General features: G+C 39.9%; 1 protein-coding gene across 4 annotated transcripts in view; it reads right to left on the bottom strand.

The window, feature by feature from the left end:
* Positions 1–3890: 3890 nt before the first annotated feature.
* Positions 3891–27097, bottom strand: part of Fhod3 (formin homology 2 domain containing 3) — a 431422-nt gene continuing 408215 nt past the window's right edge. For all 4 annotated transcript variants that reach the window (XM_042675149.1, XM_042675146.1, XM_042675147.1 and 1 more), the window contains 4 exons: positions 25193–25385; positions 19869–20040; positions 16918–17079; positions 3891–4427 (listed from right to left, as the gene is read on the bottom strand). In XM_042675149.1, coding sequence (XP_042531083.1) covers positions 4345–4427; positions 16918–17079; positions 19869–20040; positions 25193–25385 — 610 coding nt within the window. In that variant the 3' untranslated portion in view covers positions 3891–4344. The remainder of the gene's footprint in view (positions 4428–16917; positions 17080–19868; positions 20041–25192; positions 25386–27097) is intronic.

Genomic DNA, 27097 nt, shown 5'->3' with positions numbered 1-27097 from the left:
TCGTGGCCAGGCTCAAGTGTTAAGAGTGGCAGCCAGGAAAGCAAACTGAAGGCTCTGAGTTTAGATCTACCAAAATAATAATAATGAAAGTATTTTTTCAAGACTGACTGGGACAGCAAGCCAAACGTGAGATCCATCCTTAATATGAGACTCCGACTACCTATGAAACTAGCTCCCATAAAAAAGGAAGAGAGTGCTTGTGACAAAGCTTAATATGGAAACTGAATGAGTTAAATGGGAAATATCCATGAGGTTTGGAAACTGATGCAAGAAAAATGACAATAGGCTCTATGAGAAGTCAAACATTGCTGCATTAAAAAAAACCCTAGAATTAGCAAAATGCTTCACAATACATTGATTTGGTTAAGATTGTACATGAATTGCTACATAATGCTTTTACAGGCCAAAGATAGGGATGTAAAGAGCCAGCTTGCCCATATGAAAATCCTCAGAATCTCCCTTGAACCTGTACTTTCCAAACATGCACCAATGTCACTAGAATCGGATAGGATCTCACTCCAGCTCTATGTAATCACAATGCCTGGAAAAGTCCCTGGTATGATTATTAATCAACTAAAATGGTTACAATGATGCTGAATTGGAAGCTGTGGTTTTTCTTTAATAGCATGGAGGATTCAAAACCTTTTTAATCTAATAAAGCATATATAATGAAGAGAAAGACCAAGAGACCTTTTGTAGTTTCTGCATAATGTATTTTTCCTAAACTTTTTATTATGGAGAATACTAAACACAAAAATACAACTAGTCCCCTGTATCCATTATACAGTTCCAGTTATCAGCTTATGCCTAATACTATTTTCTCTATACCCTTTTATACTCTTCAGACTTGTCTATTTTTGAATGATTCTTATTTACTGGATTTTAAGCTGACTACTTTGCTGTGTGTCTACAATTGCTCTAAGGGTTATATGTTCCTTTTTTCTTTTAATATCTCACACAAAGGTCTTTGGTAGTGTTATTTGTGCGGTATAATGCTAGCCCTTTCATTATAGTTGACTGGATTCTTGATTGGTTGCAATTCACTTTGTTCATTTTCTTCCTTTAAGCTTCAATCAACCCCCCACTGTATTTTTTTTCCAGCCAAGCATTCTGATTGTGATGTGACTATTAAATGAAAGACAAGTTAGTACCCAACACACAATCCCTTTTGCCACTCTTTCATAATTGATGTATAAAACTTCCAAGCATTAACTTCTTCCTACATGACCCATCCAGCTGTGCGTTCTTGAACCATTCTTTTTCCTTCCAGACAATAACTAGCTTGTTTGTCCTGTGCCTTTGTACCTATCATTTTCCCCCCTGAGGTTCAGCTCTAGTTGTCCTTTACCTCAGAGCCCTAGGAAGCCAAAACCAACAGACCACTCATTGAGGTGGAATGCATGCATTGAGAATTTTTCATCTTACCTTGTACCTTCCATTTTCAATCGTTATTGAAGACTTGATATCCTCCTGGACAGCCATTCTGCTTGCTCTAGAATCATGGAAACCATTAGTATAGTAAAGTCAGTTATACATAATTTTGAGCTAAATCAAGAACTGCCCAAATACTTCAGAATAGACTCAGAAGAACAGATAACCAAACAAAGAGAAAAAAGGTGAAAATGCTTAGGTTTGATGTTTACACAAGTAGGGAAGATAACCGTTTATTTTAGAGGTAGGATTCGTTAGCTCACAGACCATCTCTATTACAAAATCTCTATCAGAAAAACGCTGGCATATTGAAACATAATACCAATGTTTTGGTGTTATAAAATATTTTCCAGACTCCTTTCATGCTTAAGCTATGGCTCAAAAATATCAGAAGGTACCTTAATGTGTGGTTTTTAAATGGGATCTTATAATTATACATCCTTATATTTTCTAGAGCCCAGACTTTGCCAAATATCCTGTCCTGATAAATGTAGCAAACTAAATGAATCTATGTAACTAGATGTTTTCAATATCTAAGTACTTAGCCTTGTGTGGATGAAATTGTTATGAGCAGGCTTCACAGATAATACAGTTAAAAGAAACGGTGATCAGCCACAGCAACATGGTAAAAAAAAAAATTACAAGAAGGTAAATTCACCTCTCTTTTGGTCTTTCTACATATTTTATGCCCACAAACATATCAATATCAATATCTAACCTACAATTGTCTTGATAAGGAACCTTAAAGAGCATGATTTATAACCACTTACCTTCAGGAATAATATGTGGTTTGGCCAAGTTCTCAAAATGCCATCTTTAGTCTGCAACTCTCATTCCAGGGGAGAAAAAAGAAAAAGCAATACCTGTGACTTCCAAATTTATCTTCATCTTTGAACCATGAGGATGGAGATGAGGTGGTCTTTTGAAACATTCCAAAGTCCAAGCTCAACCCAAACAACCAATTAGTCCCATTCATGGTGAACAGAGATATTGGTAGTTCTTGATGCACCCATGTGAGTCTAATCTCCACTCTTAAAGGTGGCAACCTCCACACTACAGAATTTCTATGCTTCAGAGGTTGCATATTCAAAATATTGTTCCAAGTGGAACTTTTCTTACTTAGCTGTGAGCAAGAAATTAACCATGATTCTTCTAAGGTTTTGCTTGCTAAAACTAATAAGCATAGATTTATTCTGGTCACTTCCTCCTACATTCAACTTTTTATTCTAAAGAAACAACTCTCAGCCACCAGAGGGCATCACTGTATTTGTTCACTAAACTGGTGGGGCGGGGGGGGGGGGGGGGGGGGGGGGGGGGGGAGGAAGAGAGGCGCAGGAGCAGCCTCTCATAGTTTGTAAGTTACTATCTTATGTGATGCACACATTCCATGTCTATATTCAGTGTCAAGGCACCAAGGCAATGCCCTAACAAGCCACTGAACCATGTGTGGAATATTGCATGTTAGAACCATAAGGGAAATGAATATTAATACCCTAAATGGTGCTTTCAGTGGGGGGAGGGAATGGTAATCTACAAACAGACCTTTTATAGTTTCAGGCCCTCCTGGGGTGCTCACATCCATCAGGCATCATTTCACAAATGCCTTCTTGAAAGTGCTGACCAAAAGGAGCAAACACAGTTGCAGGAGCCTGGATTGTGATTATCTTTGTTTCGTATTGTATAGGACCTATCACACACTATAAATCACAACCCTAGAGGCAGAGGCATAGAAAGAATAATTTTCTACCCTCCTAAAGCACTTTCTACTATGATTCTTTTCCTTGATTTTGGAAGCAGAGATTTTTTGATGAGGAACCTTGTTGCCTTGGGCTAAGAGGCTTCTTTCTGTGAAGGTCCCCCCCAGAATCCTCTTTGGGCCCATTGAGCCCTCATCAAAACTGCAATTGTTGAGAACCCTGATATTCACAATGCCGGCCTCTCTAGCCACTGTAGTTTCTCATCCTGTGTACATGAGAGCCAAGTATTAAATGTGTGATCCAGAAGAGCTCTTTCTGTAGACAATGTATTAAATCTGTACTTTGTTTTATAGTAATTTAGTGTATTTTTTGGAAGATAGATTTTTTTACATGAAAGGCAAGAAAGTGAGTGACATAAGACATCAGGTCTGTGAAAAGCTAACCTTTCTTATGAGTTAAAGCTAATTATAACATTTTGGTATCACAACAAACCTCTGGGTCAGGAAATATATATTAGTTAATAAGTAGATAAGGTGTCCTACAGCAAACACATGTGATTAATTAAATCAGGAATGGCAAAGAACACATTGCTGGCCCTATTCACTTTATCACCGTATCAACAAAATATAAACCAAAGGAACTAAAGATCATTCCAAGTCAAGGTCCTTCTGAAGAGATGAAGAGACCTTGCTGATTTGGAAGGATGTGAGCCTACATAGCTCTTCCAGGTCCTATGCCTAAGAGAATAAACATTTCTCATTGTGACATTAAACTCTTTATTTAGTATTTGAAACATGGTGTACATTTATGAATTTGTATAAACATTTAGTACATCGAAAATCCAGAACTTGTAAACAATCTGTGCCTTCTTTTGTGTACAAGGTTGGAGTGTACATCTGGATGTTTTGGTGTTATGGAGATCCAGTCTGTGAATCTAAACAAATTGCCTCATATTCTCATAACAACTGTGACAGAAGTGATTTGTTCCTGAAAAGGGCTGTTCCTTCCCAGAAAAGGTGTCCCACTTCAGAATTAATAAACCAGGTATCAAGAAAACAAAAGAAACACGGCTGACATGATGAAAAGTGGATAGGAAGGAGAGATTCCTGGAGATCCATGCCAATGTAGAGCAGGCAACACAAGCCACGTGGTGACACCTAGAAATGAGTACTCCCCACTGCTAAGTGGATGCTCCTCTGTCTAGCACACTGAAGAGTCATAGTTGCATCTCAGAGGTGCTGACCAGGCCCAGGGCTCTGGCTTCTTCTGGAGTCAGACCATTCTTGAGGGTTCTTCTTACTACAGTAATACCGCCATATGAGAGAAAGAAGAGAGAGAGGGAGGGAGAGGAGAGAAAGAGGGAGAGGAGAGAGATATGGGGAGAGGAGAGAGAGAGAGAAGGTATTAGCAGAAGGCTTATAATCATCAAGCTACCAGTTCCCCCTGTTCCCCAAGACCTACCTCCATGGAATCTCAAGGACACTGTCCCTTCCTGCTCTTGCTGAAATGTCCTGGCTATCAGTCTGCCAGAGTTAAAAAAAAAATTAGGGAAATACAGCAGGCTGATCTGATGGTACTGTCCTGAAAGTAGAAAGCCTTGTAGGGGAGAGTTTCTGAGAACTGGATGCAAACTGCAGCAGTGCAGATGGCATATGGAGACCTCAGCCTCTGACTAACATATCAGAGTGGGAGTATCAGCTGGAAAAGTTATTAGGGCATAGGAAAACCAATTGCTGATGACCCAAATGAGGCAAATAACTAATGCATAGTGAGGGGGTCCTACAAGACCCAATAATCCAACGAATCTATGGGTTGATCAATGATAGATAGGGACATGACCCAGAATTTGGTACCTCTGCAAAGACAAGTGTTAGCAGAGCCTAGAGCAAGGGAAAAAAAGTCAAAGACCATTATGGGAGTTTCTGTCTCACCTCATTAAAGGGCCCTTAGGGACAATGATTAAAATAATCAGTGATTCATCATGGGTGACAAGGAGAAAACTACCAAACTCTTAGGCAGATGTTCTCTATAAAACACACAAGGTAAATGTATATACAATACACAGGGTACCAAAATAAAATCGGATAAACCATAGGGGAAAAAATGAGAGGAAAAAGAAATGACTTCACATAGTACATTAAAAACAACAACAAAGGAAAAACCTCGTTTCCATATCTTGGAGTTCATTTAGCTTAGCATCATCTTATATGGTCATATGTACATAGCTATTGAGCTATTGTGATCCTCTTCTAGGATCATCCTAGACATATACTAATTATTACAAATGAGGGAAACCATGGATGGAGTCTGTTTCTATGGGTTTGGCTTACTTAACGTGAGAGAAAGTAGGAGAAAAACAAGGGAGGGTGTAACAATGTTCGCCACTATGTATGTGTATGGTACTCACTACTATACATATGTAACTGTAACCCCTCTGTACATCACCTTGACAATAAAATGAAATTAAAAAGAAAACACACATAATAAGGTCAGTGACTGGCACACTGCCTTCATTAGGATCATTACTGGAAACTGAAAGGATGTTTGTTTTTAATTAGTGAGTGCAGAGCTATTGGCTGGTGTTTAGCTTGGAAATACGTTTCCCCCCCAACTGTTTGGTATTGATCAATTTTATGTCAAAATAAAGACCGGATTAGGATAAATGAGGAAGCAGCTGCCTTTCCCCTTATGTTCGAGAGGTTAACTAATCATATTCCCTTAATTTAAAATGTTATTTGGCCTATTGTATATTTCCTTGAAAAATAGAGTTTGGGGTATTTATTTTATCATCAAAAGATGTTTATCATGGATCTACTTTCCATAATCCCAAATCAGTAAGTTCTTGAGATGTTCAGGACAGGTCTTTATCAAAGCATTGAGAAAAGGTCATCCTTCCTGTCCTTCCATTTCTCTTACCCAATCCAATCTCCCTTACTCTCTCCTGGGTGGTCAAGCCCTCACCACACAGAATTGTAAGCCACACCCAACAATCTATTCTTTCTCATCAACCCTTGAACCAAAGCAAATTTAGCTTATAGCAAAAGATCTAAAAGATCTAAGCTCATGACAAAGTGAACAGACTAACATATATTAATAAACGGCTTCTTTCCCAGAAATCAGCACTTTGAACAGGGGCAGTTATGACTTCCCTAGGATATGTTCTGCACAAGTTCATATGGTAATTTTGCTATTTGGGGGAGGTTCTGGTAACTTTAGGAGGTGGGACCTAGCTGGATAAATAAGTCACTGGGTGGATCTTTGGTCGTATATTGTCCCTGGCTCCTTCATATCTATCTCTGCTTCCTTTCTACTATGAAGAAACTTTCAGCACACATTCCCACCACCATGATATTCTGCCCAAGTGAATCAGAGCAAGCAACCATGAGCTGAGCCCTCTGTAACTATGACTCAAATCTTTCCTCCCTTGAGTTATGTCAGATGTTTTGTTATAGAAATGCAAAAGTATGGGGCCAACATCTTATCTACCTACTATGTCATCAACTTTTAAACTCAAAGAATGAAAACTTCCGTGAAATACTCAGACATTAAGTATGAATGTTTTTCAGGAGATACATGGAACTGGCATGAGAGGTGCCCTCAAGCCATGCTACTCTACTCTTCTGTATTTCTAAGCCTAGCTTTGGGCCTCAGACCAATCTATTAGCAGTTCTTCTTGGCTAGCTCACCTTCCTCTCACCCCTTGCCTTGGACTCCGACTGAGTGTCTAACTCAACCAGACAAAATCTTTGGCTCTAGAGTCTTGGCTAGAGGCAGTCTGCATTTAATTGAGTAATGGAATTCTTTCTATGGAGCAGCAAATACTAGCTTGTAATATTTCCTTATGCTCTTTAAATCTATAAAGTATAATAGAAAGATAACTTTTAATAGCTGTAAGTCCACCCTGTTTAATTTATATAACAATAGCATAAAATAAGATTTTAAAGAATCTCTTATTCTCAGTAAGGAAGGCCTGCTAAGGCCTCTTCACCAATATACAAAATACTGCCAGAAGTCCTCTATATAGCAGGGTGTCTCAGGCTTCATTAGCAATGGAAGGTGCATGACATGTGTCTGGGGACCGTAATCTATGTATATGTAAGTATATGTTGTTCAGGGAGTAACTACACAAGCCTTCACAGATTAGTGGGCATTTTGCCCATGAAGTTGTTCAAAGATGCTTCATTATTAACCATTGCTCTAGTCCTATAACTGTTATATTCAGTTCATGTAAATACTTGAATATGGTCCCAGGTTCCTTAAAGCCCGTGTGATACTCTGCTAATAGATATGGGCCTTAAGCCAGTCTATCTAACAGACTTGAAGAACAGAACAAAGGTAATAAACTGGTCCACATAGGCCTTTCCACCTGACTGCACAGGGGCTGTGCCTTCACCTGTGTGCCTGTGCACAGCTTTAATACTTAGGAGCTTCCCTTTCTCTTTCAGCTTGGGCTCAAGGGTCCTCTGCTATGCAGAAAGTCAGTGTAGTTCCCATTGCTTAAAACAAGTAGGATCCTGAAAAGCATTTATAGCAAAGTATCTGTGCATTTATGGAATCCTACCTGAAAGTCTGCAGACTTCTATGACAATACCCATAAGACCTCTTAGAAAGACATTAGTGCTATGAAAAAGATAGACTCCTTCCTTTATTGAAGAATCAAAGTTAATTCACATTACCACTTGGAAGGACATAAGAAATAACAGTGATGGACTGAAATCACTTTGGATATTCCAATGCAAATAAGGGCCTCATCAATCCATTTGTTATTATGATGTTTTGGGTATCTACCCCAAGCTAACTACTACAGTTAGAGGCTTTGGGTTGGGGAGCAGAGACCGAATAAGGAAACAGGGTGAGGAGAAATGTTCTGGACAATAGAACATTCCAGACAGAAAATTGGCTCTCATTCAGAAAGCTTCCAGAAAGAAAGGAGGAAAGGAAAAAAACAGAAGCTGCAGAATATGTATTTACACAAACCTGCAACAGAAACAACTCTTCCAGCAGATAGAGCGGCTTCTCATGGCTCCATCTTTCCTCCTTAGGCCTGACTGGTCTCCAGACCCTTGCCCCTATGCTGCTAGATAGAGAAAGGGCTGGAAAGGTTGATCCCAGTCTCTTTGAAGCTCCTCCATACACATTGTGGGTCACTCTACTGAGGCTAATTGCCTTTCTGTGCCCAGTCACTTGTGATAGTTCTCACCATGCCAAGGTGACCGCGGGGCCATGGTGGGGATGAGAGGCAGATCAGACATGAGGCATCACCCCTGACAATGTGTGGCCTAGACCTGTTCAGGGATCCAGGGGAAAAACGAGTTCTTTTATCACCCCCGCCCACCAGCTTAGAAATGAAGGGGAGTTTTAAATCCTATGAAATATTCCCAGGTAACTTTGTTAAAGTGATGGTGATATTTGTCATTTGCTGAGTGTTTATATAAGCTTTTTAATCTTTATAGAAACCTGTGAGATGGGTACTGTTCTCTTTCCAGCTCAAACAGATCAAATCACTGGCCTAAGAATACACACTAGGTAAAGGATTTGAATAGGATGTTGGGGTCAGCTCTTACAGAAATAGCTGAGCCCTACTAAGGCTCACCCTTTCTGATAACCTTTCATACCAAGGAAAAGTTGACTGATTTTTATGTCCACATGATAGAAATCTGTTTCTTTCACCTTTAGATTACTGACCGGTTTGTTTTCCTTTGTTGCATACAATATCAAATATTATTTGGAAATAACTTATAGGTGGTATCCTTAATATTATAAAGATTTCATACTGGGTGTACTGTAAATGTGTGTCCAGGATCATAGAGCCTTATAAAGAACTTAAAGATACCTTAAAACATTTTTTGTATATCTTGTGGACAAAAGGCAACTGGCAAACTGCTATTCAAAACTATACCCCCTTTTTTGTAGAACTGGGGATTGACCTCAGGGCCTCTGACTTGCTACTCAAGTACTCTACTACTTGAGCACACCTCTAGCGCTTTTTGCTTTATTTTATTTTTTTGATAGGGTCTCATAATTTTGTCTGGAGATGGCTCTGGGCCATGATCTTCCTATCTTCACTGTATAGCATGTATCACCACTTGGAGCTTGTTAATTGAGATGAGGCTTTGCTAACTTTTTTGTCCAGTTTGGCCTCAAGCAGTGATTCTCCTGATCTCAGCCTCCCATGTAACAAAATTGTCTTTTTTTGTGGTACTGGGATCTGAATTTCTCAACTTGGAGCCTTGCAATTGCTAGTCAGGCACTCTATCACCTGAGCTGTGTCTTCAGCTCTTTTTGTATTATTGTCTAAATTTATCCCTGGGATAGCCCAGATCACAATCTTCCAACTTGGATTTTCCATGTAGTTGGGAGGACAGGTGCATACCATCATGCCCAGATGGTTATTGGTTGAGATGGAGTCTTGCAACCTAATCTCATTCACCATAAGAGAAATGCATACTGTTTAATTTAGCATATTTGTAATGACCAAAAAGGTTTATAATGATGGAAAAGATGTGAGGAAACACACTTCATCTGTTTGTTGATGGGAGTAAAAGTTGGTAGCATGCACATAAAAAAGAACTGGCAATAGCCATCAAAATAATCAATATCCATAAACCTATGATTTTCATGTCTGGGAATTCATCCTGTATTGTTATACTTAGATGAGAATGTACAAATTATTCTCTGATGCTATCTATAGTGGATGGGTTAAAGGATTGCATTTGTAGAGTAGAATACCATGAAACCAGGGAAGGTAAAAGATAAGTACTACAAATAATGAAATAATCATCTTCAAAATATGTTAAATGAGAACAGCAAGGTACAAAACAGTGCATGTAGTTTGCTTACATGAGGGAGGAAGGTGGAAAACTTGACAAACATCAGTACCTCATGCCTGTATTCCTATTTGAGAGGCTGAGATAAGGAGGATCATGGCTCAAGGCCAGCTTGGGGAAGAAAATTCTCAGCCAATAGCTGGGATCCGTGGCTAGGAGTAGACTAAGATTGGGGATATCAAGGTTCTGTACCAGCCTGGGGGTGGCCTTTGTACAGGGATCTCTGCCTCTGAAGTAGCTAGGATAACAGGCATGAGCCATCACAGCCAGCCCCTTGGTACTCTTCTTGTTCTGTCTGCTATGTCAAGTTCAAACAGGAGGCCTAGCCATGCCCTTTGAATTTCAATAAGGGAAAGTATATTTAGCTATATAGTTCTTAGTGACTTGACATTAGACTTCCTGTAGGGAAGTTTAATTGTTTTTATTCAATGTCAGTTATTTAACCATCTGAGTTCCTTTTCTTGTCTTCACTATCTTTTTTCATACCAAATCCCTGTTCACTAAAAGAAGATGCTTACCATATTTATAAACATCTTACAAAATAACTTGGTGCTTTTCAGAAGCACCAAGATCATGAAATGACCTGACGAGATCAGAGGAGACTATTAGGAGACAGTATTGCTCAATGCTAATTTCTTACTTTTGATAAATCACCCTATGGTCACTCAAGGTGTTAACATTAGAGGAAGCTGGGTGAAGTGATACAAGACAATTCTACATATTTTTGTGACTTTTCTGTAAATCTAAATCTTTCACAGATTAAAAAGCAAAAGTAATGAAATCTGGAAGGACAAAAAAAAAAAACAAAACAGATTTCCACATCTGGCTGACTTAAATTCAATTTCTTAGACTTTTCCCAGACCTACTGAACAAGGGTCTTGGAGAAAGACCCACAATGCTACATTTTCATTTTCTTCAGGGCATCAAGAAGCCAGCCAGGTTTGGGTCCCTTGATATAAATCACTGCCATCTCAATGAGGCAGATAAAGATGGAAACCCTATCACAGATAAAGGTGACAATCTTTGTAGCCATAGGGCTGAAATCTGTGTGTTCCAGCTAATCTAAATGAAGTTCAATCATGCTAAAATAGTTCTCAGAAACACAGCAAGGCCCAAGTATGGTGATTCAAGCCTTAAGCCCAGCTACATGGAAGGTGGAAGTAGGTAGATTACAATCTGAAGTAAGGTTGGGTGAAACTTCAGACTATCTGATAAACCTAAAAGCAAAAGGACTGAGAGTATAGATCAAGTGGTACTGTGTTTGCCTAGCACACATAAGGCCCCAGAGTTCCATCCCTTTTATCAATCAAACAAACAAAATATATTCATAGCACTACTTTCTATAGTCAACAACTTGGCTATGGCTCCTTGGATTAGCGGAGTCCTTACAATGATGCTTCCCTCTTGTAACTGACTACATTAGAATCTAGTAATTTTAGAAAAATCACATAGGAACCCTAAGTAGTAACTAAACAGAAAGCAATCAGCAAAAATACAGTATTAAGTGCTTCCCATAAAGTCATGTGTGAAAGGTCAGAGTTTGGCCTGAGAAGACTGAAATGAGATAGTTCACAAAAGTGTCTTTTCAGAGAACTTAAATAAATTTTGGAAGTCAATGTGTAATTTTTATTAAAATAGCTCAGTGGTCTATTTTTATTAAAATAGACTCAGTAGGATGTCAAGTCCTTGGAAGGACAGAGAGTCCTCCCCCTCTTTTGGGTGAAGTATAACTCGTCATTTCCCTACCTGAATGTCACCACAATAGAGGATAACTCCACTGACAACTCAGTTTCTTGTACACACACAGGTATAAAGCCCATCACAGAAGACAGGTCTGGTTTGCCCATAGTGAGCTAGGATGAAGGACAATGGTAGATGGGGAGGGAATTGGATGAGGTATCAGAGTGACTGTTAAGGAGCCCCTGATCACTGGCATACAGCTTCAACTCCCTCCTCACATCCTGCCTTTGGACAAGAATCTCCTCACCAGCATTCTAGGAGTCTGTCACATTGCATTGAAGACTGAGGCTCAGTAAGAATAAATGATCTATATGGGATGGTGTCTCCCTTTCTGTTCGATATGTGTGCAACTTTCTAAACACAGAAATGGCTTGCATTTGAACTTGGCAGAAAGGACAACAAATTACTGTAACATCTCCTGCAGGAACTCTCTTTTTGTGACTTCAGAATAGCTCTTGGAGGCATGCAGGACAGATTCTCAGATTCCTCTTTTCATTGCTCTTCTCTCCTAAGCCTGTCCTCTGGGCCAAATGGGTGTCTGGCATACAAACAGACATGGTGGAGAAGTGGAAGGCCAACTCACTTTTCCAGTGTGCCAGTTCCCCAGTTGGAAGAGAGATTCATCTGAAAACCAAACGAACAGTGAGCTCTCCTATGAGGTGAAACGTCAAATTTTCACTATGTTCCTCTTTCTATCCTTGAGGCTTTCACCTGAGCCCGAGTTCCTGACTTGTTATCACATTGGAACTGCCTCTGGCCTAGCCCTGTTCTCTAAAATTCAGTGCCCCTCCATCTGGGCTCATGGAGGAGGCCTTTGATTCTATCTTGAATTGTTCCACTCATCTGTCCCATGTCCTGTGCTCATGGCTAGGTGCATTCAGCAGTCATTGGAGGAGGGATCAGTCCATCTTTAATAAGCTCTAGAAATCATTAATTGCTAACTTAACACGAATGACAATATCATTGAGAAGGAGAGCTTGATTGAGAAACTGGTCTTTTAACCGTCTTATTTTGTTCCAAAAGCACTAAGTTTAAGGGTTCTGGGCCTATTGCCACTATTAACTTGCTCTATAAGAGAATGTGGAATTGGCTTAGGGTATGTAAGGAAAAACTATTTAAATATAATGCAGGAAATTCTCTTAATAGGATTAGTGGGGGAGGGTGAAAGCTTTGGATATTTTCAAGTGACACTTTGGAAAACTGAAGATAAATGAATTATGTTGTATATGGATCAGGTCCAGGACTGAATCCAATATTTTGTGAGACATGGCTCCTATTTTCTCTAAAATAGATTCAATAGTTTTAAGATTCATTATGTCTCCAGGAAATACTTAACAGATAGCATGATTACATCTCTCGTTGAAAAGGATTTTAGCTGTATCAAAGAAAGGCGAATTATGTATTATGTCCTTCCAGAGAATGTCCACACTCACAACAACATAAACGATGAGGAGGTTGTCACCGTATGAAGGGGTAGGAACCACAGTGCACAATCAAAACCTTTCATTCCTTTCCCCAGCCACTCAAACCTTCTCATTGGGAACTATTCTCAGATGGGAGACCAACCCAGTCCCAGCTCTGTGTGGGACATGTCAAAGTGATGACATCTTTAGAGAAACAAGGCCCAGAGGCCCAAACTCCATGCTCACATCACCAATGGGGGGCATAAAACATCTCCCTCCTTCAAAAAGAAAACTCAAAAAGTTTTCCCCAGTCTCTCTCTCAACCTTAGTAAGCCTGGGCTCCACTGGAAAAGAGAAAGAAGGTCTATACGTCTCTAATCCCTGACTCTGTTTTTTGACAAGGTGAATACATGGCAATATGCAGGCAGTCAGCTAGGCACATCTTCCAAAGATGAGTCTAAGAATGGAAAGGACAGGAAGGACAGGGCTGTGCATCTTCTCCTCTCCCCCTACCACAGTTAGTCCTGCATCAGCACACTAGGAAAGATCCTCCAACACCATTAAACTTCAGCATGTTCTAGGCAAGGCCCATATCCAGGAAACGTGAGAGGGCAATCAGTCCTAGAACAAAACATATGCTCCAAAATGATGAAAAAAGAACCAAAATAAGAGAAAAAGAATCTGAGAGCTCAAAGAATATTCTCCCTGTGTCAAAGCCACCAACTGACCCGAGAACCTTGACTGCTGGAATCTGGGGGAGCACATGAGGTGAGCTAGAATGACCAGGTGCCAGGCTTCTCAAATTTAGAACATTTTACTTAATGAGACACTGACTGAAACTAGCTGGCAAAGCAGCAAAACAGCCATGAGACCCTGAAAATGGATGCTCCCTTGGCATACTCCAAAATGCCAAGTGGTAGTAGGACACCTGACAAGAAAAGGCCTCATGACCAGCATCACATGTAGAAGCAGACATTCTCTTGGGGACCTTTGAATGGCCTAAGGACCATTGATTTCCAGGTTGTAAGATGGATTCTATTTCATTTCCTTACTTTAGGACTCGCTGGACCGTAATTGTCTTCAGCCAAATGAGTTATGGACCAAATATGTTGGCTATTCATTATCTACTTGCCTCATTGGCACCATTAAACAATCAAATCAAACACAACATTGTTTATGTTGAGGCCCAAAGTTCTAAACTTCACTTTGATTTTGTAAATTGTTTCTTCCCCTCACCCAACCCCCTTATTACTTTAACTTCTTGTGAAAAGCTGGAGTTTATCATCTTTTGAAAATGGAAATCAAAGTCTAATATCCCCTCTCTTAAATTTCTGCTGATAGGGCCATTACTAACTAATAAATTAAACTCGTTACAGATAAATACTTACATGCGTGCGGGACTGTATTTGTTATAGTAACTGTGTCACGGGAAAAAATGTGTTTGGCTAAATAAAAAGAATATACGGCTGTTTTGCATAAGATTGGAATGGAAATGATACCACAGGAAATTATTTTATGTCAACCACAAAAACAGTCTCTCTTTTGCCAGACTGAAGAGGAAAATTAATTATGACTGTGTTATTGTTCCCAGTGACATTATGGGTCTAGGAATCTGGTTTTTTTTCTAGACCAGAGGGTGGGCCCAAACACACACAGTAACTTGTAGGAACCCATACACTTGGCCTCCAAAGAATGGTTGGGCCACAGTCCCCTGTGATCTCCTGGTCTGGGGTCCCTGTCAGCGTTTTCTCCATCTCCTGCTAGTTCTTCCCAGCTCCTCCCCATGATAGCCATCTGACACTGAGGCTGTTCACCACAGAAGTTAGCAGGAGAGTAACCAGGAGTTAGCAGGTGCAAGGCTCCTCTCACTTGGTTACCAGTTTATCTTATTTATTGATTATTTTTGTGCTGGTACATCAGCTTGAACTCAGGGTCTTGAGAGCTCTGTTAGCTATTTTGCTCAAGATTGGCTCTCTACCACTTGAGCCACAGCACCACTTCTGGCTTCTTGGTGGTAAACTGGAGATTAGAGTCTCGTGGAATTTCCTGTTTGGGCTGGCTTTGAACTGCAACTCTCAGATCTCAGTCTTTTGAGTAGCAGGATTACAGGCATGAGCCAGCAATGCCTGGCTGATTACCGGATTATTGACGTAATAGATAAGAGGGCAATAGTTACTGAGGGCAAACCACTGATCATCTAAAGAAAGCCTCTTTCAAGTTACATTTTAAAAACTAAGATTTCTTAAATAGGCTTCCCTAGGTGTTAGAAACCACACACATTCTAATTTTTCATTTGAAACAAAATCTCCTGCATTGATATTCAAAATATATGCCAATATGGGTGCCCACAAAGACAATCTTGAAAGTGTAGAAAGTTAAGGTGCTTGAATGGCAGTTTTCTATTCAAAAGTGGCAGGATTACAAGGGCAGAAGGTAAGACAAACAGTGGAGAGAGATCCTACTTTTCAGTGACACTAATTCCCCAAAGGAACTAGGGCCTAGACCTTGACCTCTACCTATGAGGTTATGAATTCATAGCTCTAGCCAATATATGTGGGTTTAAAAAAATCTCTACAGACTATTCTAGTGTGAATCCAAAGTTGAGAACCATAGCTCTAGAGTCTTGTCACTCAGATAAGTTGCAAAGACCAGCAGCATCAACTTTCACAGAGGAGCTTGTCAGAAACTCAACTCACTCATCTTAATGAGAACTGACCTCCCTGCCATGCTACGCTCACCCCCAGGGCTTCTTTTTCTTGAGCAAAACTTCCATCAGAGTCAAAAGGAGATCCTGTATAAGGAGAAAGGTTCATCAGGCTGCAGGAATGTGTTGTAGTATTCTCTACCCTAGTAACAAGCATGGCAATGCATCAAGTAAAACAAAGTCAGACACTGCAGTCCATGCTTCCTACTCTGAAAATCTCACAGGTGGAATAAACTGAAAGTGCCCTGCACTTGAGTTCTTACTGAAATTTTTTTCCTGTCTGAGGTTACTGTCTATCTGAGAGACAAAGTAAGGAGAGGCAACCACATTCCTTTTTTCCTTCACTTGTAATCCTTTGCTGTTACAGGCCAAGTCAGTGGAAAGTTGAAGCTATCTCTTGCATGACCCAGTAACCCACCAAAATCAGGGGGTTCTCCCCAAACACTAAGAGCCATAGCTAATGCAAGCAGATGCCAAAGGATCCACAGAGATCCTGTTTCTCCAGAGAGAGGCTCCTGCCAGAATTGGCACAGTGCCAACAGAGGTAACATTATATCTGTGAGTTCAGGGGGTAGGAGCAGGCAGCAGGCTTAGACTTAAAGGGACACTAGTCACTTTGACTTTGTTAGATCCTCTGGTTAACTGATGATTTTGAACAGCTAATTTCAAGAGGCTAAAATGCTGATCAGCCTGAGTTAACATTAAATATTTTAAGCATCACAAATGCTGCTTGCTAGCTCTGATTTTTACCTTTAACATGTTGCAAGGAAATCTGCCTCCAACCCAAGAAATGGCCCTTTGGTTTTGGATGAAGGGCACAAATTCAATCTTTAAGCAAATTGCAGAAGCACATTTGGCAGTGTCTCCTCTGCCCATCTCTGCACACTAGAGACCTATAAGGGCCTTTCTGAGTTTACTAGAGGCCATGTGTGTATTGAGAGAGGTCTGGCTACCCAGAAAGTAGAATGGACAGATGGGGCAGCAATTCTCTCCACAACTGGCCACATGGATAGTGAACTTCAAACCTTCCCTTGAGGAGTGCTGGTAGGTCTTCTCTGAAATTATATCAAATGGAAAGGGAGGTACCTCCCTCACCCAGCCCCAAATGTACTCACGAGATTTGCGGTTGGCCCGAGATCGCTTCCTCTCCCTCGGCACGACTCGCTGACTGGGCACTTGGGTGGCCGACTTAACAATTCGGTCCATGATCTCATCAGCTGCATCATCGGTGACATTAGGTGAGTCATCAGTTCCCATAGTCCACGAACTAGTAGATCCTGAGAAGTTCAACAACCAGATGGTATAAAAGACATAGTGACAAATCCCAACATAAAAATACACACCATTTTTCTTCTAAATAGCTGAGATCTGCCAGCTGTGGATTCTAGCAAAAGGGAGAGTTTCACAGTTAACATAACCAGGGTGCTAACATGTCCCCACCTCTGGCTGCTACCACCCAAATGCTCTGCACAAACCTGTACTGGAGCATTTTGGTCATCCTGTCCTGTTCTACAACTGTGTTCTTATCTCATTATGTTATCCTCTCCATTGTATGTGTTGTATTTACCTGGCAGGTCCTGTAAATACCCAAGAACAGATGATCCGTGCCATACCCTACTATGTACTTCCAGTAATGGTAGAGACCCACTAAGGGTTAATGAGTCAGCTTTCTATTATTGGTGGGATATCCCAAATGTCAACTAGTACTAACTTCTCAAAGGTTAAACAGAAATCCAGAGATTTGAGATTATCTAGTAATTTTTAAAATGTATTAGGATTGCCCTGTCCACCCATCAAATGAAGAAATTGACATGATTTTTTTCCTTTGGAATAATCACCTGCTTCTTGATGAGAAAAAATACGTTTATAAATAACTGTTAATGTGGACCAAATCTGGCATCAAAAGTATTCACTTTAGACAAACAAAAAGAAACAACTACCAAATCAGGAGTTCCCAGGTAGTATCAATTAGAAATTAATTTAAACCCCAGGATAAGGACTCAATGGTTTTTCTTTCTTGCTATTGTTTCTAACATATTTATAAGATTATTTCTTTGTTGCTTTGTGTGCCCCGCCCACACAGTATAACTCCTGTTTTCACTGTATTTGATGTTGGTATAATTTGGGGAGGGGAAGGGAAAAAACAAATTGTTTAAATAGGGATACAGGTGGGCCCATTGCAACAATGAGATGTACCAGACATTATGTCGAAAAACGAACTTTACAACTTTGGCGCAGGGGGGGGGGCGGGAGGGGGATAGGTGGGGGGGGGGAACGTGGGTGGGTGGGGATATGGGAAGGGATGGGAAGGGGAAACAAAGGAGGAGGCAACAATGCTTGATAAGAAATGTACTCATTACCTTGCTCATGTAATTGTAACCCCTCTGTACGGTATTTTCACAATAAAAAAAAAGAAAAAAAGAAATTAATTTAATATACCCAGAGCCATTCCTTTGGAACATATCAACATCCTTGTGAAATCTATGATGGTGAATATATGTGAATATGTATGTCTGTATGTAAATATATATATATACTTTTCCCATTTTTTTCTCATTATGCTTTACTTTATAATTTTCTACTAATCTTGAAATTCATATTTTGCTAGAAAAAATCTGCTATCAAATCTATCAACTAAGGCCCTTATTGCAAATCTTATTTTGTAGTTCAAGAATGGCTATATGATTGTTCTTATAAGTTCAAAATCTGTTTAATTCATGTACTTTTCACTACTTATGTAAGTTCTCACTTTTATTTTGTGATTTTATATTTTGTAGTACTAGGAACTGAATCGAGTTATATCCCCTAGTCCTTTTGTACTTATTCTTCACATATTTTAAAATTTATAATCATCTTTAAGTAGTTGCACAAAGGAGGTGCCATATAACAAATCAGTTTATGAATACAACACGTCTTTGGTTTTAAGACTGGGTTTTGCTAACTTTTCTTGGGCTGCCCTAGAACTTGCCACCTTCTTGCCTTGCATCCACTGAGATCTGATAGCTAGCATCACCACATGCCAGTTCTAAGGCCATGCTGAGCCTACTACCCAAAGCCTAAAAGAGCTGGGAGGCAGAGAGAGACTCACACCAAGGGTATCTCAGGCCTCTTGGTACCTAAAGGGGTAAGTAATTTCTCTCTCTGTATATTATAATACTACAAAACTATTTTATTTTACTCATAAAATAATTACATTCATATTTTATGCTTTTTTTCTAGACTGATTGTCTCTACCCCTCAGCATCTAATGATACTATTTCTCTTCAGCTTCTAACTCACCTCATTTTCTTCCCTTATTTCCTTTAAACTCTCTTGGAACACTGGCTTTGTATGTGTGTATGTCTGTGTGTGCCAGTGCTGGAGTTGGCCAACTTTTTTTTGTGAAGTAATTTTTTTAGGCTCTGTCAACTATAAATTCTATCATAATTGGCCAACTATGTCATTGGAGTGTAAAGCAGCCACAGAGGAGACAAATAAATAGAACAAGGTGCAATATATCTATATCCACATCTGTATCTACAAACATGGGCCTATGAGAATTCACTCACAATAAGAAATCCTTCTACAGGCCACAAGTTGTGGTATATACCTTTAATCCCAGCCACTCGGGGCTCAGACATTGGTCTGAGACCAGCTGGGCAAAGTTAAGAGAAGATCCTAGCTAAAAAACTGCACTAAAAGCAAAAGGACTGGAGAGTGTGGCTCAAGAGGTAGAGTACTTAACTAGCCAATGTAAGGCTCTGATTTCATTCCTTAGTACCACACACACACAGACACACACACACACAAACAAAGAAGAAGAAAAGGAAGAAATGGGGACAGAAAGAGGGAAGGAAGGAGTGAGTAGGGAGAGAAGAAAGGAAGAAGGTAGGCAGGGTTGTTTGGGGAGTGTTGTGTTCTTTGAGTTGAAGCTATTGAAGGTAGCTAGTGAAAGGTAGCTAGGGAGAGTTACTAATGCATCACAGCCATTCACTGAGGACACTATCCTGCACCCTATGATGGGTTCACTGGACGACCCGCTCCCTTGGGTGACCAAGGGAGAAGAGGAGCCCTGCATAGGAGTTACCTCGGCTTGCTCGGCTGCGAGTGCGGACAAGCACAGGGGTGGCATCCTCCACAGCAGGGGACGAGGTTTTCAGCACAGCCTTCATGTTCTCATGTTCAGCTGCATCTTCAGCATAGCTCAGACCCTGCGGCTGGCTTGGGGGCACTGGAGAATTGCCAGAGAATTTGCCAGACTGCAAAACCAAAGGAAGTTAATAAGCACATGAGGGAGATTTGATCTCCCAGAGGCAACTCAACCTTAGGAAACTTTCAGCTATGGAAAACTTTCCCTTTTGTGTATTTGTTTGGTTTGCATACATTCTGTACATCCACACGTTCTGACAATTAATGAGGTTATTGACTGGTGACAAAAGAACTGTACACAGATCTACTGTCAAAACAATAGCCACTGCCCCAGAAGGAACTCCATCAACCGTCTGCTGGCATGAGTCTCTCTTAGAGGTTCAGATTCCCCATTGGGTGTCCACTAGAGGTGACAGATTGCAATTCTGAGGACAGAGTTCCTGAGCCTCAAACTGAGGTCCAGAAATTAGAGCTAAAATACACCTTCTTAATCAAATGTCCTGAGCTTTATCTTTCCAGCTAAGAGCTTGGAAGAATTTGCCTAGGTCTAGCTAGCCTGACCTCATTTTGAAGAAAAGGAAACTAAGGCCCTATAAGATTAAATGGCCAAAGACTGAAGTGGGCCACATGCCAGGGTGCAGAACAGAACATGATGCATAAACTCAAGTCCAAATGGAATTCAGCAACACTCAATATTTTCAGTTTTGTCAAAAATGTAGTTGTTTAGATACATATGCATTGCAAACCCATGATGATTTTCTCTAACTCTACCTGGACAAATAGGCATTGAAGAGGTATATTAGAATACTGTATATACACGATGCCAAATATCCAGGCAAAACTCCTTAAGTCAAACTACCAAGAACTCTATAAATCCATCCCTACCTTCCTCTTTTCAGCCACACCAACAGAGATTAGGATACAAAGCTGTGTGACTCGACCTCCTCATTCTTCATGATCAGTCAGCCCGTCAGTTTCATCTCTGGTTCTAAGGTGAGAAACCCCAACCCTCCCAGCTCTACACACATGCCATAGGACCTAGTCAAAAGAAATGGGCACATTTCTGTCCATGGGTAGTGACCATAGCTCTGGCCTGGCTCTTGATCGCTGACTGACTTCCTCTTAGTTTTAGGATTCTTTATGTAGTTATTCTACTTCATTTTGTTATTGAGACAAGATCTTGCTATGTAGTCTAGGCTAGCCTTGATTCTTACCACCTTGCCCACCATACACATATAGCTATTTTAGAATTGTTTTCACAATTAACTTACAAAAGGCTCAGAAAGGGAGATGGAAAAAAAGATATGAAGAGATTCCCTGGACCTGCCACTAGTGGCAGGGCTAATGATTCACCTAGAGCCACAGATGGCTTGGAAAATGCAGTTAACCCTTCACCTCTGACATACACAGCATGATGACAACTCATTAGGTAATTAATGACCACACAAAAATCAACCAGTTAAAAAAAGTCCATGCATGGTTTAAAGCTCTGAATGGTGCTGATACTTCATGCTGACGACATTAAGTTAGATGCTACAGCACACATGAGAAAGTCAAATGCAGTGTTCTTCAAGTTTATAAATGGTCATACCTCAACTTCATCTTCGTCATCGGTCTACCCAACAGGACAGAACAGGACAGGACAGGACAGGATGGAAAAGAAGGATTCTTAGAAGGTACAGAAGTCAGCACAGATGAGATCTCAACATCACATCACATTCTTGAAAGGGGAAATTGGCCACCACAAACCAGGGACTTGCCAGGCCCTACTCTCTTATCCTTATCTGGATAATTGTTCTGTGAGCTTCAAGTCCAGCCCTGATCAGAGGCAGTGAGGACTGGAAGAGCTCCAGGACAACCTACCAGGGATGCTCATAGGACCAACAATCAGCTTATCTGGTTTCTCTACTATTGATTTTAGTCCCTGTTCAGAATCCTGATACACGCCTGGCTATATTCTGTTGGGTCTTCCACCTTCTGCTGGCTACTAAAGCTCAGTAAGTGGACCAGCCTCCATTCACTTGGCTCTGTCATCAGCTGCGGTCCCCTCTCATCCTGAGTGTTATCCCCTTCCGTGACAGGTTGTTGGGCTTGGACTATACCTAATCATCTACACACATGCCATAGAGGACAAGTAGACAACTCCCAAGCAGAATGTATCAAGTTACTCTCTCCTCAGAGAAGTTAAGCTCTTTATAAAACTTCACCTGTCTTTCATGGTTGTCACTGGGACAGATTCTCTGTGCTTGCAATTACTTTGCCAGATGCCACTTTATTATTTAAAATTACATAAAATAGCCTTTTGCTAAATGCAAATGGAAGATGAAAAAGACATCCCAATCTCTTGATTTAGATTAAACGTGTCTTCAATTTAAGTATTTCCACCCAGATTATATCAGACCCAACTTCTTTGATACTTTTGGAAGTTAAAATGTCAGAAAGCTTCCAGGGCACCACACACATTCCACACTACTCCACCCAAATGGCATTGTGACAAGAGACAACAGAACTGCTTCACTATCCTTTTTTCTTCTTTTTTTTGGTCTTATGGCTTATTTATTTAACCAGGATGGCTGCCAGTTTTTCAGCAATCAGCACATGTCACGACGTTGTACTTATAAAACCTTCACCTTCTCCATTGCCCTAAAAGTAATCAGTGTCCCCATTCCATAGAAGCAGCTGAGGTTGATGGAGGTGAGGGGACTTCACTGCCCTGCACAGTGGAGTCCTCACACTTCCCACTCAGCCCATTTGGATTAGGACAGCAGGAGAAAGGAGCATAGATGCTTAGAGCGGCTTCGTCTCTGTCACTATCGCTCTTGAGCCAGTTTGGAGTAGAAAGATGAAGATGGTTAATTGAGCCTTGCCTGGTACTTCCTGGACCAAGGAAAGTGAAGTCCGGTGTGTGACTACAAGCAGGAAGGATGGGGGAGAGACAATTCCCTAGAGCTGATACAAACCTGACTCTACAAAATAATGTCTTCAAAGTTAACCCTCGGTGTCTCATCTCAGTTTAACTGCTATCACTTCATTCTCATTTTATTCAGTGCATCTATATTAAACATGATGTATTATAGGCTTCTCTAAAACCTCAATATTTGAGGTTCCATTAATCTATATCGATTGTGGCTTTGGGATCTGTTGTATGTATGTAACTTTCCACCCAAATTTTGACATTCTTGGTTATAAGCTTTCCTTGCATAAGCTTTCCTTGGTTATAAGCTTTATTTACATCTTCTAATTTCTCCATTGAGAGTTGGAGTATCTGAAGCCAGCTTGCCTTAGTGACAATATTCTACTATTCCAGCAGATGGCAGTCATTCTATATAAATGCCATTATAGCCTCTTAAACACCATAAATGTGAACCCAGAGGTCCATACTGTCCAGATCTTAATGTGAACTTAAATATTACCGAATCAAAACCTAGAAATATTTACCTCTATTTATGACTAGGAAAGTTAGCTATTCTCACCATTTAAAAATTAGTGGGATCTGTTAAAAACAATCTCAAGAATTTGGCAAGAAATTCTGATGTGTTTTCTTAACTATAAGCATATTGAGCTTGTGTTCTTTTGCCCTACAATGTGTCTCATTTCTACAAAAATAAATGAGTCCTTTTAAAAAATAGTTTAAAAGTAATACTTGGGAATGAAGTGTAGGCCATAGTTTGACCAAGTGGATTCAGTTTGCTGCCTTAACCCTCCAGGAGGATAAAGATCCTGCAGAAACCAATATCGGGAGAAGACATCAGACTTTTAGCCAATGGCATGGCATTCAGAGCTTCCAGAAGCTGCAGGAAGGGTTCTTAAAAGAGAGAGAGAGAGAGAAAGAGAGAGAGAGAGAGATACTCTGGTGCTTCTAAGGCTCCAGAAATGTCCAAGGAAATAAGAGGTTTGGGTAGAGGTGAGTGGTAAGGAAACAATTAGTCCATGGATTTCTTTAGAATTGTCTTGAAAGTACAGCAAAACGTCTAAGTCAGTGCATCTGGGTTTCCTTATGAAAAGACCCCTCAGGAATGTGGACTCTGTGAAAGAGAAATAAACACATTTCCTCTGTTTTGTCTACAACATGAACACACCTCTGGCCTCCACGAGGTCTTCTTCATTGCTTTCCTTCCTCCTCAAAGAAATTTGCCTGACACGAGCTCAGATGAAGCTTAAACCACAAGGGGTGACAATACCCCACATTACTTAACCCTTGACTAATTCTATTCCTTCTATCAGTGAAAACTCATGTACTGCTTCAATTCCTGCACAGGTAGAAGTTCACAAGCATGGATACAAACAATGAAAAACAAACAAACTGAAGAGACATTCAATAGGTTCCAAATATGATCTGTCAGTATTAAAGATGACTTTATTTTTTTTCTGAGTCTGTTTAAGTAAGAAGAAATGTGAAGAAAGGAGTATTCCTGGTAATTTTCTTCTTTTTTCTGCAACTAAACTTCAAGCTTACTAGAAAAGAAAGAGCTAACAGGCTGGGGTTCCATGTTTCACAAAGGCACATTGGAAAAGGGGACCTGCTCTGGCTTTCTTTATTGTTTTTGTGCCTCTCTTCACTCCACATACTGAGCATATCCTGTTTTGAGTGTGTTATGCACCCAAGGACTAACTATGCTCAGGGCTAGCCTGACCTGGAGGAGATTAAGAACCCAGGAACAGGGGGAATGAATATATAAGTATCCAGAGGCATCTCATGGTCCTATAAGAATACTGCTGGATTCACTGTTTCCCTGAATACCTTTGCTTCCTGACATTCTGTGACTTGAAGAACTGTCAAGGGCTCATCAAATCACATCTTGGAGCAGTTACGTCAGATTTCTATTCACATGCCCCCAAAGCGTGGTCCATGTGACTGAATGAATGACATTGTTATGGTGATTGAAATCTTCAAGCATTTCCAAATTAACACCTCTTTGTCTTCCTGTGATCACAAGGCTATCTTTGATATTTTTTCCTTTTCCAATGTTATCAAATATTTAAGTGATATAGACTTCATACAACACACCAACATAAACTATGCATTTCTCCTCCAGCCACACAATCTTAATTTTTACATGACCTAGGCCTTGATTTGTCACAGATTACATATTCTCAGAAATAGAGGAAGTCCATTTTTTTTAAGGAGAATTTTTTTTTCCATATCGCACAACTACCCAAACTGTGAGAAGGTTTGATGGTGGATCTTATTTACAAAAAAACCCACAAAAACAAAACAAAACAAAAAACAACAACATCAAGGGACTTTTTTGTGAAACTTACGTCAGTGATCATCTTCCCTCTGGTCTTATTTCTTTCTCTGTGGTTGGCCCGCTTTTGTTTCTGCTGCAAAACCCTTTCCCTGGTGGTGCGATACTCTAGTGCAAATTCACTAATGGTCCGGCAGAACTTGTTTATGTTCACTTCTCGAATTGCATAAGGAGGATGGCCCATGAAGAGCAAAAAAGAGTGGAATCTGCAAGGAAAAAGCAGTAATAGCAGTGATTTCAGAGAGAGAGAGAGAGTGTGTGTGTGTGTGTTTGTACTGGAGCGTCTACCAATTAAGCCCACAGTGTTGCATCTGGATTTTTGGTAGACAGTTGGAGATAAGAGTCTCACAGACTTTCCTCCCTGGGCTGGCTTTGAATTTTGATCCTCAGATCTCAGCTTCCTGAGCATCTAGGATGCAGGCATGATCTACCAGCACCAAACTCATGACTTTGGCTTTCTATTTTTTATTGTTATTATAAAGAAGTACAGAGGGGTTACAGTACATAATTGTGACTTCAGTTTAAAGTAACACAAATTATGTATCTAAAATCTTAAGAAACCAATGGGCCAAGCTCTCAGGGGAAATGTTTCAAGAGTCTTTTCTAGTAAAAATGTACATAAAGCCATATTCAACTCACTTTCTCATTGATGGAGATTAAGTCAAGGTCGTAAAATTCATTCCAAAGAACTGTTTATTTTTAATTGGTGTTTTAACATTTTTCTACATGAGAACTATTTTTAGATTTAATTTTTATTGTAATTGTCAGGGTGTTATACAGAGGGGTTACAGTTCCATGTATCAGGCAATAAATACAATTATTTTTGAACCATGTCTCACTCTCTCCCAGTTTTTTCCTCCCATCCCTACCCACGAGATGTACATTTTCCACATTTTCCACATAGTGTCTAATGAGTATCACTATTCTACATGGAAATTTACAGCTTTCATAACTGAAGTCCAATTTTAAGGAAAATAGTGCCATTTCTAGATTATATAATAATTGAATAGTAATAAGAAATGTTGCTTAGAGATTGCTTTAATAATGAGAGTGAGGCATGGTGGTACACACCATACTCACAGCTTCTCAGGAGGCAGAGATCAGGAGGACCACAGTTTGAGGTCAGCCCAGGCAAAAAGTTATTAGTAAGATCCAATTTCAACAAACAAGTCAGGCATGGTGACACAAGTCTATGATCTATATATAGGAGGGATAGATAGGAGGATCATGGTCTAAAACAGACTTGGGACACAAGATCCTATCCCCAAAATAATTAAAACAATAAATGGCTGGAGTCATGGCTCAAGTGGTAGAACACCTACCTAGCAAGCTTGAGAGACTATTTCAGAGCTCTGTATTACCAGGGAAAAATTTCTTTTAGTGAATACTTGGGATAGATATGATACATGACAGATAACATTAATAGATGGCTTGTAAATAAGTACTTCTAAAATTTGCTCAGAATAAATATTTTTTATATTACATATAATTCTAATTTGATTAGAAAAATACAATTTCAGCTTGGCTAAGTTTATTTTTATTTTAGCCAATTAGAATACAAACTAAAATTATTAGTCTATAAAGAAAACAGTGAGAAACAGAGAGAAAAATTTGTAGAATGAGTAGCATTACATTAAAATGTCACTATAGACCAAACAATTTGTTTTGATCACTCTCATTTGTATAATTTGAATATGGGTGGTATTTCTTCAATGAGGATTGATTTATTCTTTTTGTGGGAAAAATTAAGTAAATCATACTAATTGTGTTTAGAGGGAGTTGAAAAATACTAACAAAAATTATAAAACTCTTAAAAGAATACAAAGTATAAATCTCACAACTCTGATTTAGTTAGTGTTTGTTTAGATAAGATACCAAAAGCATAAGCAACCATTGGAAAGAGAGAGAAACTGAAGTT

Source organism: Dipodomys spectabilis, unplaced genomic scaffold, assembly GCF_019054845.1.
Source record: "Dipodomys spectabilis isolate Male_0828 unplaced genomic scaffold, ASM1905484v1 ptg000024l, whole genome shotgun sequence".
NCBI classification, from domain to species: domain Eukaryota; kingdom Metazoa; phylum Chordata; class Mammalia; order Rodentia; family Heteromyidae; genus Dipodomys; species Dipodomys spectabilis.
Note: the sequence above shows the minus strand (reverse complement) of the source record. Positions and strands in the feature narration are given on the sequence as shown.